Source organism: Ptychodera flava, chromosome 20 (assembly GCF_041260155.1).
Source record: "Ptychodera flava strain L36383 chromosome 20, AS_Pfla_20210202, whole genome shotgun sequence".
In the NCBI taxonomy this organism is placed as follows: domain Eukaryota; kingdom Metazoa; phylum Hemichordata; class Enteropneusta; family Ptychoderidae; genus Ptychodera; species Ptychodera flava.
In genome coordinates, this window is record NC_091947.1 from 15083673 (window position 1) to 15096395 (window position 12723).

At 35.5% G+C, this 12723-nt stretch overlaps 1 protein-coding gene across 44 annotated transcripts in view; it reads left to right on the plus strand.

Moving 5' to 3' along the window:
* Positions 1-12723, plus strand: part of LOC139120131 (actin-binding LIM protein 2-like) — a 114541-nt gene that overhangs the window by 41104 nt on the left and 60714 nt on the right. For 15 of the 44 annotated variants that reach the window (XM_070684243.1, XM_070684246.1, XM_070684253.1 and 12 more), the window contains exon 1: positions 1395-1604. The exons of 18 other annotated variants lie outside the window; for them this stretch is intronic. In XM_070684243.1, coding sequence (XP_070540344.1) covers positions 1547-1604 — 58 coding nt within the window. In that variant the 5' untranslated portion in view covers positions 1395-1546. Of the gene's footprint in view, positions 1-1369; positions 1605-12723 lie in introns of those variants that run through there. 11 more of the 44 variants (XM_070684239.1, XM_070684241.1, XM_070684242.1 and 8 more) reach the window with 3 other exon arrangements.

Sequence of the window (12723 nt, forward strand, 5' to 3'; positions counted from 1 at the left end):
TTGTAAATTTCATGCATTTTTATTTGGTTCCATGGAGTATTTTCACGAGTTGTTAATTACACGCATTTTAATTAATTAACGCATAAGGTTCAATACAGTATTTTCACTCTGAATCAACTGAGTGACCTCTGAAAAAGTGATTGTCTTTCACATACAATACAGTCATGACTCCTTTGTGTTTGATTGATTGCAATTATAAAATAAGTTGTACTCTGCATGGTCACACGATCAATTTACATTTTTCACGTAATTGATCTGTGTCTATTCATGTATATACATTAGATAAAAAAACAATTGAGAAAAACTTAAAGTTACACAAACAAAGGATTTTAGTGATGAACGATGGTAATATACCAAACAAACAGATAAATAGATAAATATTTAATTATTTATTTATATGTTTGTTTTGATGTTTGTTTTGTCTCGTACACTTCTCTAGTAGACAAGAAGATCAGTTTTTCAGTTATTTAGTTTTCGCCAAGGACCATGAACGTTAAATTTTGGTGAATTTCCCAGTAGTTATTTTGTTTGTAAAATGCAGTTTTTCATGATGTAAGTATAATAAATGAATGAGCAAAGAATCAAAAGACAAATTGTATATTGATGTAAATCAGTATTTGTGAAATTCAGAAACATGAAAATAACATATTTGTTGTGAGAGTACCGGTATATACATATCAGTAGAATGCTGCGGAGCATTGAGCAAAGTAAATTGTGGTGAATAATTTACTGTTCATTATTAAACGTGGCAACATTGTAAAAATAACATTGAGAGTTTCTTTAATCAAATGGCCACATGGTGTCTTTTACCCCACGATTCCATTTTAATGAGTTTATTTCTGTGTATTCTTACTTTTTACGTCTATTTCAAAGGTAAACATAGACTTTCAAGTACAGCGATATGTAGTCAGTTTAACGCTTGCTTCGATAGCAGTCAGCGTGAAGCAGCCAGCATGGGCACATTCATATCCCTGGTATATGTTACAGAGTAAGCCATTTGATCTACTGGTATATTTACATGTAATGTGTTCATGAGGGTGTCATCCAATACACAATATGCAAATGGGTTAAATGTATAAATGGTGGCTGTTTTCCCTCATCGGTAGTAAACTGACTACCAATATAATGAAGGTTATTTATATCTTTTCTTTTTATACTCGATATCGTATATTGCCGAAAAGGTACATGCCGCCATCGATTTGTTTGGTAATTTGTTATGAAAAAGATTACTTCATAGAATTACGGCTGCAGGCCAATTGCCATGAATACCCCTTTGTGAACAATAATTGAATTCCTGTTTGGGGTTCAGAAGGACGTGCAATATGGGTGAATGGGATCACCTGCTCACCCCTGCAGTGTCAAATGGTGCATACCGTTCCCAGGCCTTGGGCTTTGAAGGGACGGACGAGAATAGCTAGAGTACAGAGGCGTAGGATAACTCCGTAGGGGGACACGTTGAGTCGGTGGTGTTGGATTTGGCCAATATGTCTAACAGTTAGAAGCAAGTGTTGTTGATTTTTTTCTGCTGTTAAGACTAAAAGCAACCATGGCTAAAAAGAAGAGACTGCTGATAGTTAAGAATTCAGAAATCCAAGAACTTGAAGGTAACGTTTAAATTTTTATGTCGTGCCATATTGACATACCACACATCTGTCAGCAAATCCTATTTATATATAATCAACCAATTTGCACTTCAACCTGACAATCCTCCTCGTAAATGTGTATTATTATTATCAGTGATTATTTCAACATTATTTTTAAATATGGTTTACTGGTGTTATCCTTATTTGAACCTGTGAGGAACTCACAATACATTTTCATTGACTTTTTGACAAAAAAGGAACTTGACCTTCAGAAAAAAACAACCATGTTAGGTTTGAGACCAATTTATTTTGCAATTGTTTACAAAGGTGACGTCTGTGGCGTCGTGTTGTGAGCATACCTATAGGCTTTAAGTTTTGTGGTTAACTTGAAAAAAAAACACTTTGAAAAATTGTTTGGCTGGAAGTGGACAGTTGCCAAGTGGGTATTTGAAAACAACCACGTCTCAAGAGGTTAGGCCGTAGGTGTTGTAAATAAGCTTTGCTGTTGTACAATTCAATGCAATGGTAATTGGTAGGTATATGACCTCAACCAGTAGGTCGTAAAACGTACGTCAGGGCACTCTAGCATCACTAGCAGTGTCTGATATCAGCAACTTGGCGTTTAATTTGAAAACAAAAAATTATCTAGGGTACTTGTTAGACCTGATGGTTATTTTTCAGATATAGAGAACTATTATATTCACACTCAATCAGGTAGTTCTGTGTGATTGCAAGATCAATTCACATCAACTTTGTGGAAAATTGTAATTGTCTACACTATGAGACTTCACGCAGTGTATGGTGTATGGACCCCAGCATGTTGTATTTTAATGGGTGTCATTACCCCGATTTTTAATAATCCTACACTGCAGTAGTAAACAGAACTAAATATGGAGTGAGCACACACGGCAAGTTATTTAACACCGACGACTGGTTGGCCATTGCGGGTCCATCCCTTTTTAAATAGACTTTGTATTGCCATAGGTCGTTATTTATGCTGCAATCGTATTTATAGTCTTTAGCTAGACCCCTTCATGTGTTTTGAATTCAGCAACAAAATGGCAACTTCAAATTTTTTGTGAAGTTTAATGACTAGTAGTTGATTGAGCAACAAACTTCAACTTGAATTTTTTATTTTCAGCAATGATTTTTTTTTTCAACTTTATGAATTATTGATGTTGCAATTCAAATGAGGATGATGATTGCTTACCCCTTGATGCACAACAAAATGTTTATTTGCTTGTTTGCTTACATTTTAACAAACATCCAGTTTTAGAATTTGACAATATGTCTTGATTCCATAGAATTATGCATAAATGGCATGACCATATAAGGAATACAGGTCATTTTTGAGACCAGAAGTACATCACGACCTTACATGACACTATTTTTATCATGTGACCGGTCATGTACATCATGTATATCATATGACATATGTGGCATGTCCTCAAACCAAAAGGTTATCTATCTTAGCAATCTAGTTCAATCCAGGCACCCTTGGGATTTGAACTTACCTGCTTATCAGAATTATGAAATTCACAATTTGCATACCGCCCTCAATGATAAATCTGATATTTATATTTCCAGATATTTGAAAAGTCATATGAAAAATTTTAACAAGCATGACTGATTCGCCAATCAAAATTTTAATTCAAGCAAGAGTGATTATGTAGTTTGTGAACATAGTAGAAAGCTGTCTGTGTTTAATTGTATTTTCCATACAGCAACAAACGCCCAGTCCAAATATTTGACAATATATTCTCTCAATGCATTTGAGTTAAACGATCACATTTAAAATGTGTTTTGATATACTCATTCAACATACTAGTATGATTTTGCATCTTGGTAGGGAAATCTGTTTTGCCTCACAGATACAAAGCATACGACTGCAAAAACATTTAGCAATCTTTGAAACAGTACATACACGTACTGTACACATGTACCAAGCTAGAGAGGTTCTGTAAAGTAAAGTGGGTGTGGTACCGTAATTGTAAACTATGTGCACAGACAAACAACATGAAATATAGCCGCAGCCCTGACCATTGATAATGTATACAAAATTCCTTGTTGAAATCAATATTTGGATTAGAGTGAAAGGTTTAAGTGTGTCGGCTTGGTTTGAATTTCATGATAATCTGTGGTCCTGAAAGTGAACTTTGAAAGTGGAATCTCACGGAAGTGTGCCAAAATGTGAGTAGTCCAAGTAAAGGGAGCTGGATCATTTATGATATGACAGCAACCAAAGTACTCTAGTTTGCGAAACTCTATCACATTTGACATATTATATTGTGCTGTTAAGGTAGAATGCGACTCGGGGACAGATATTCGAACTCTCAAATTTTTACAATTATACTTTTCGTGTCTTCTGCTTGTGTAGGGTTGCTGTGAAGCTCTTTGAGCAAATGAACTTTTCTCCGTCTTATTTTTGTGAAAATTGAAAATTTAATTTCCCCATAGAGTTAACACAGACCATTTTGAATTTCAAATATCAGTGCACGGAAGGTGATTTATTTCTCTGGTACAAAAATTTGCATGGAGGCCCCTAATTTTTATACTTGATTTTGAAAGAGAATGGTTGAAATTTTCCTTTAGGAAAGTTTGAGCAAAAGTTAGTCTTATGGTTATGAGCTGCATACATGTACGCCATACTACCTCAACTTGAGCTTTCAACACAAACAGTTCTGTTGAATAAAGACTTAGCCGGGACTACATTATAGTTACAAATTTGATGGAGAAAGAAGTTTAATATTGTTTGTTCTAAAATATTAGATGAATTATATATGGAAAGGAGAAACAGTGCAAGTACACGTAAGTAAATTTCAAGCAGCTAATTGGAGATGATAGTTAACTGTGTACAAGGGAAATTCAACCATAGACCCTTGAGAATTTCTCGAGGGTCTATGATTCAACTGATTCCAAAACTGTCCAGCTACATTGGTAATATTATATTAGCCCTCACATACTCAAGACTGCAAAAAACTGAATCCCATTTCATCAGATTTTAAAACACCCCTATTGTTCTCAATAGGATAGGTGGACCTATTTACTAGGAAATAGGGATGTAAGGGTTGAGTATATGTGTATGATTATGGATATGGTGTTTTGCATACATTCACATATGGCTTATAGACTTTTGAAAATTAAGCACTACTTACATATTCAATTTAATTTTTAAGTTCAAAATATTATAATATTCCGAAATGAGGAAATTACATCCGTGGCATGAAGGAAATGGCACAACAGTTTTCATTTAAATATCCACAAAACACAATAACACATCAATTACCAACATATACATCATTTAAAAGCCGCACTGTGATCAGAATAAAATACAGTTTGCGTCAGTGTGACCTGCCGGTTGCAGACTTAACACAAGCCGCCAGAAAGAAGCAGATTAAAATGCTGAGAGTAAAAACATGATATTATGATAAAATTGAGTGATCTTTCTTAGCACCTGTTGCATGTAAAATGTAATTACTTTCTCTCTGGTGTGACATTTATTTTGTGGCATAGGCACAGCAAGGAATAAGGTTTTGCTCATGATTGTCATATGTGTGGATGCATACTGTCGTTTGAGTCATTTTTACAATTTCACTTGAAAAAAATTAAAATTGACAAGGTACTGTGCAAGGCAGAAAATGTCAAATTTTATAGGATCCAAGACATGCAGGATATTGTTCCAAAAAGGTAAACTTATCATAGTCATTGTGCCGCATGTCAGTTTTACCCTTGAATGAGAATGTTCCTGACCTAACCATTTTAATGTCAATAGTTTGATATTCACATGTCAAAACAAAATATGAAAATCAAAGATCTAGTCACTGTCACCATATCAAATGAGTAACAGACTTTGGATGTGAAACAAACCTATAGTTTTGTCTCAGCTTTATTGAAGCATTTTTTCCTGTGAATTATGGTTTGAATTACAAATGAAAGAAAAAGACAGTAAAAAAGACATTAAGATAGACATGTTTACACATCTTGAAACTGATGGAAGAAAGAGTTATTGTATCAATCCTATCATGCATAGATTCAGTTTGAATAATGTGCAGCGAATAGCTTTTTATTATTTTCAGTTGTTTCTCCATTCCTTGGAATGTTATTGATGCAGGGATAACTTTGTAGCAATATTTGGTCCAATGATGGTTTCACCATAACAACAGTGTAATTAAACCACTAAACCAACAACTGATGCAACAAAGACAAAATATTGAAAAAACGGCTCATTCTTCAAAATATGCCCTACAGCCAAGTGTGTTCATGTATCTATACCGTCATGTTCTGAAAGAGATTTCCACATTTAAACCATGATTGATTTGTGGGCTTGGTGCCTTGCACACAGCTGGCATGGAATTATATGTTGACTCGGTGTACTTTAGTCAAGGGGAACTAGGGCAGAACAATAGCAGATAAGAATCAGAGAATATTTTTATCCCAAAACAATGTCAAGTTTTTTTTAACAACCATTCATAGCTGCAGTCATGCAGGCGCAGTCTCTACGATGTTTACTTTTGGACAAGGGTGTCAACACCAGGCGGTGCCATCTGGTTCAAAGGTCATTTAAGGTCGGCTTAATCAGCATGAACTGCAATGAATGGAAAGAAAAACCACTTCAGAATTTTTAAATGGTTCGACTCTTTATACCTTGTGCCACTTCTCACATCAGCTTTTGTGTTTTATACAATACAACTCTTTGAATATTGACGGCGTAAGCATTCCTTTGAAAATTGCTTTGAAACTCTTTGAAAAGAGGAATTTCTTACGTAGATGCATGAGTATCTGTAATTGTGTAACAAGATAGTAGAAGATACAGATGAAGTTGTTTTTAAAATAAAGAATGAAAGTGATCTTTCAAGATAATTCAGTGATTATAATTAGTAATATAAAGAATTAGCATTTATGACAAAATACAAGTACTGTGTGCATAGCCTTTCAAGAGATTTTAATTTTAAACATGTATGTACTACAGAGAAACGCTGGCTGTGTGTCTGGAATGGTTACTTTGCACATTCACATATGTTAAGATATTGGCAGGCAAGTTGGTCGTCAAATGGTTTTCAAGTTGAATTGAATATTCAAAGAGTATGTCAGTAAATGGTCATGTCCATCGATGGCTACCTTCAAGAAGTTAAAAACCATCTCAGAGTGCTTAAGAACAATCTTGAAGAGTTCATGACTTTCTGGTTTTCTGCTGTTGTCACAGTGAGTGAGTGAGCACTTTTAGGGCTATTACTGTGTTATCTAAATACAGAACACTGTGAGGAAGATGAGATTTTTAGTTCCTGTTTTCGATAAAGTGTCAATTTCTTCACTCTGCAATTGACAATAGCCCGAAATCTCAATGCTTGCTCAAAATTACCTTGTACCAGGGGATTGAGCACATGTATAGCCTTTATGGCTGTGAATTTCAGTGGCATTTTGTTTCAAAATTGTCCGTGGAAAGTCACTCCCAACTGTTTTATCTATTGTAAGCCCAATATCAACGATGGTATTCCGTTAGGGACGGACCATTAGATCTTGGGAGGGGGGGTGGTCAAAAACAGAAAAAAAAAATTTTCAGAGCAAAAAGTTAGGAAAAAAAAAATCTTCAAACTAGTTTGCAAAATAAAAAAAAAATAAATCAGAAGACAAAGGCGTAAAAAAAAATCTGCAAAAGTCTTTAAAATTTTGAATTTTTTAGATTTTACCGACAGAAAGCAACTTTCTGTATTTTTTAGTACATCCTCCAGGCACATTTTTAATTGTAATTTATACATTTAGAGTGACTGTATCCCTTATACTGGAAGTTGTGATTATCTTAGCTTTTCAGGACTTTGTATTCTGATCACTTGAAAATTATGAAATTGTAGAGCCTGTTTTCTACTGGTTTCCTGCGTACAAACCAAGCAGGTACACTAGGTAAAACATTGAAACTATGGTATGGTTGTCAAGACAGAAAGTTGTATTTGCCTTTTAAGATCAAGGTAAACAGATGCAGGCTACATCAGTTTCATTTTTTTCACAGCATTTTATTGCAATGATGAATGCAAGAATGGGTGAACAAGTAGAAACACGTCAATAATGATAAAACAACATATCAAGTCATTATGTATTATTTTGCTTTTAAAAAGGCATTTTCAATCTTTTTTTCTCAAAAAACAGCCTCAAAAAACAACAGCAACACATGTTTTAACATTCAACAATACACTACGTAGAATGCCATCTATCCAACAAATCCCAACACAAAAACACACAAAAGGGTTGAACTTTGAAAGTTTCTCGATAGCAAATACTGAATAAATCTGCATGAATAATCGTTTTTGTGTAGCAAATTTCAAAGAAATTGGACAAGCCCTTTCAGAGAATACAGATTTTTTTACCATGAATGGCATAAATTGCCCTAAAAAGACAAATATTGAAATTTCACCACATCTATACACACATCCAATCAATTTGGACATGCTGCTACAGAGAAATAGATGTTTTGATCAAAAAAGTGCATCAATTGCTCTAAAAACACAAATATGCAATTTTAACTATATTATTTAGCTTATTTTAGCTTCTCAGCTTGTCAAAATCAATTGTAAATCATGAGATATGCATGATGTTTGGTGGGGTGAATGTAGGCATTTCACCACGCAGTAGAAAGGGAAGCCAGGAAACCAAAATAGTCAATTTTCAAAACTTATAGGAAGCTACTGAGGAGCAAGAAGACCATGTTTCAGAGGAAGATGTGTTATCCGAAAAAAATGCTCCCAAAGTGCCACCAAATAACACCATTTTTATCTCTATTTTTCAAAAGCTCCAACAGCAGGAGGGGGGGACACCCCCCTCCTGACCTCCCCCCGCAAAAATACTCCCCAAGTGCCACCAAATAACACCATTATAATCTCTATTTTTCAAAAGCTCAAACGGCAGGAGGGGGAACCCCCTCCTGACCACCCCCCGCAAAATACTCCCCAAGTGCCACCAAATAACACCATTTTAATCTCTATTTTTCAAAAGCTCCAACGGCAGGAGGGGGAAACCCCTCCTGACCTCCCCCCCAAAAATACTCCCCAAGTGCCACCAAATAACACCATTTTAATCTCTATTTTCAAAAGCTCCAACAGCAGCAGGGGGACACCCCCTCCTGACCTCCCCCCCCCCCCCCCCCACCCCCCCCCCCCCTCCCCACCCCCCCCCCCCCCCACCCCACCCCCCCCCCCCCCCCCCCCCCCCCCCCCCCCCCCCCCCCGTGACCGCTTGTGGTGCTTAGCACCACATCTTTGTGACATCTTTGCGACGAACTAAAAAAAAATTATAAATCTGAAAATTTACTCTGAAAAAAAAAATTTGCACAGCTAATCTCAATTGGAAAAAAAAAAATTTCAGAAATTTACAATAGTAAAAAAAAATTTTCACAATTTCATTGTGACCACCCCCCCCTCCCAAGGTCTAATGGTCCATCCCTTAGATCAAACTACACTACAGCAAAACAAGCAACATTTCTTAGTGTTGACAATGCATGGGCGAACTTGCCTAAAAGCCAAATATTTATGACCATCAAAGACTGGGAAGTTTCAAATTACAGAGTCGGCTTTGCAACCAATATATCATGAATCTCTTTGTGACACACTTGTACAGTAGGTATTCTAAATATATACAGTACATGATGTTTTATGTCGTCTTGACTAATATATATGTTTATCTTCCGCTTTTTAATGGTTCAATGGCAGCTGAACAGACTTCTTTCAAAGCTTTTCATTGGTGTATTTGGAACTGACTGCCTTCTTAAAGTCACTTTTGATACCCCACTAACTCACAAGTATTCCTTTTCATTTGTGAAAATTAGGTACAAATTATATCCACAAAACTTTTAAATTGTGTAGGACTGCTTAGAGAAATTTCTAGAAGAAAAAAGTTCAGAACCTGATAGCAAACAGTGAAGTGACAGAGAACATAGAAGAGTTCAATAAGTGTTTCATTTGCAATAAATTTTGTTCAGTGCATGTTCCTGGTTCACTACAGGCAAAATACATGTTAGGATTACCCAATTTTCAGTCTGGTGGAAAATTGCTCATGACAAAAAATTTAAAACATTTTTTCCTTTAGTACAATCATAAAATTATATTCTTTTGTTATAAGACTACATGCTATTGGTTTTGCGATTGGATTCAGTTGACTCAATGAAGGTTACATTATTTTCTGGCAATTCAGGGTACAGCTGTAAACATACCGTATGCCATCTCACTGATAAAAGAAGTATGTGCAGGACTTTAACTTTTCAACACAACCGGAGCCTGGCAGGGTATCTTGACAGGCATATCTTAATCCTTTCAGTGAATACACACTCCTGGCATATCCTACAGCTGTAATACTTGACTTTTGCCAATCATAAAATGGTTATCACTCCCATGCTATTTTACTCACCATAAGCACTGCATGTGTATGTACATGCAGTCTCACATATGTTATGAATCAGGGATACAGTCTTTAGCATTAAATTCTTTAATCCTCCAGTAAAGAAAGATAAAATACTGTTGAGTTAAGCAATGTAAAATTCAAAGCCATTCTTGCCCTTACATATTAAAAATAATGGCACCTAGTTTTCACTTTCAAACAAATTATACTATAGCAGCAGATTCTGAATGGTTTATTTTTAATAATAATTTCAAAATAATATTCTGGCCCCGAGGGCCTTATTCTTGTGAAGTTTTGTTTTTGCAGTGATACATATTTTCATTTAGGGAGGAAAAGAAATAACACTTCATCATTCTCTTTTCTCAATCATTCTCAGCAAAAATGAAAATTCTGCAGAAATACATAATAAAATAATGGCTTTAGATTTGATGATATTATTGTAATTATTTGTTCTCTTAAACAAGTACGTAACATTTTCAGTGACTGCCCCCAGAGTACAGTATGTTAAAAAATACACAGGGTCAGCCTTTGCAAGCACAACTGTTATATATGATGTCATTGTTTACAAAACGTTTCTAGTCCAAATTAAAATTCAGTTGTCAACAATAATATGGCACATTACATACATATTTATGATTCTGAGCAAGTCAACAATAACTGCATTTTATTAACAGAATTACAAAATGGATACCTATAGACATAAACAGTGATAAAAGGTTTGCAGCTTAATGAAACTTAAATCTCTACAATGGCAAAAAATATAACTTGTAATCATATTTAAACTCCTGTACAGCGAAAAAAAATCTGTCTTTCCAGTAACCTGACCTACCCTAGGAAAACCCGCCGACCCTAGACAATTTTTTTTGCATTTTCAAAAAATTTCAAGTAATTCGTCTCAGCAAACAAAAATAAATATGAAAAGAAAATTTCCTCTGTACTGCGGTCTACCTACCCAAATTTTCAGAGACATGTTACCAAAACCACATAATTTTTTGCCTAGTGCAATTATGATCAGTTAGTCGTCAGATACACATATACTGGTATGCATGCCTCTTGGACATTTTTCATCAAAAGTGATACCTAATAGACATACCACAGTTTACATCAACAGCAATGCCTATCTAGGCCATCACACATTTAATGACATGTAAATCTGTTTGCAGAATATATACAGAAATAAAATACAAACGTAAGTTCATGGATAAACTGTTTTGTTTATCACTTAAGAAATTTGAGGGGGCAGATCACAGTCAAGGCTGGTGTCAAATAAACATATCACTGTATCCAATTAGTTTACTGTTTTCAGAAACTTGCGGCAGGGAGTCTGCATTATTGAGTTACAAATATTTGCTGGTAATTAGGTCGGAGGTGCACGGATGATGTAGTAGGGGAGTGGAGACACAATCCTTGGCATTATCTCAACCGCTAAAGGCTGAGAACAAAAAAGTCAGCTTCTCTGTTTAAGAAACAGACGACAAACAACAAAGTGGCTAAATCCTTGGTAGTTCTGTATCCATCATATTTCTGATGATGTCACCAAAAAAAACCTGAAAAGGATGGCAAAGTCACGGATGAGTCATGCGAGCTATTTTTAACATTTCTGCAGCATGCGTGTACAGTGTATGCTTTTATAGCCATACCAGCAGTATCACTGCAAATTGAAAATAACAATTCTAAATGTGATAGGTAGATTGCACTTTCATATTTTGCATATTTTCACCTTTAATGGAGTGGTGGATGTGTTTCACGCTGTACCTGTGGGATATGACTCACCACTGTCCCAGCCGTATTTATATGCATAAAACTTATGCATCGTTCAATGACATCATGATCTGTTATTGTTTGATGATGATACCTGTGGTAGCAACTTTGATATTTAAATTTGCACAATTTTTACCAATTTCTACAATTTGATGGTTTTTTTGAAGCCCTTTCGTTTGATAACAAAACATGAACGTTGGTCATTAGCTCTTCCATAATCTACACATATACTATAGAGTGACTGAATAGTTCAGAACCAACTTACATGTAGCTACTGGGGTTTGCCCCTAGGGGTTTGCCGTCTAACTCCACAACCCCGGGCAAAACCTCGATCTACAATAATGCAGCTACCTGTAGTCTGAACAGTGAAGCCATTTATCTGATTACTTAGTATCTATCTGAGCATCATACCAAATAGTTTGTGCTAATTAAAACTTGTTGCTCAGAGTTGAAAACCCTCTTGAAGTTACCTTTTTCATATTGCTGCATCTGGTCTGGTAGAGAACTCGTGCCTGTGTAACTACTGGTATAAGGATAAATCTAACATTTTAATGCAAAATTTTAAATTCATAGTTGACTATTTATGTGTTTGTTTTTTGTTGTAAGTCATCAAATTCGTGGTGAACTTTATCATTCATAATCCATATACAGGTATCACTTTGTGGCAGTCATACAGAAAGCATAAAATTATACTCTTTCTTTGGAAAACAGCTGGTAAACTTTTCCTTGATTCCCTGGGCAATTTGCCAGGGACCACATCCTCCATGGGTGTATGAAGGAATAGTTAGTAGAAATTGTTATCAGGGATGTAGACAATTTTGGTTTCACGTGGCAAAAATAAAAGTATAGGCAGTTACAAGTGGTGTGTGAGCGCACAAAGTTTGTGCAAAATATGTTTCTTTTTGACTGAAACTAAATATTCACAGCCAGTTGTTTTTGCCAGCTGCCAGCTATTTTCCACATCCCTGGTTATATCCTATTTATACATGTGTCTGTC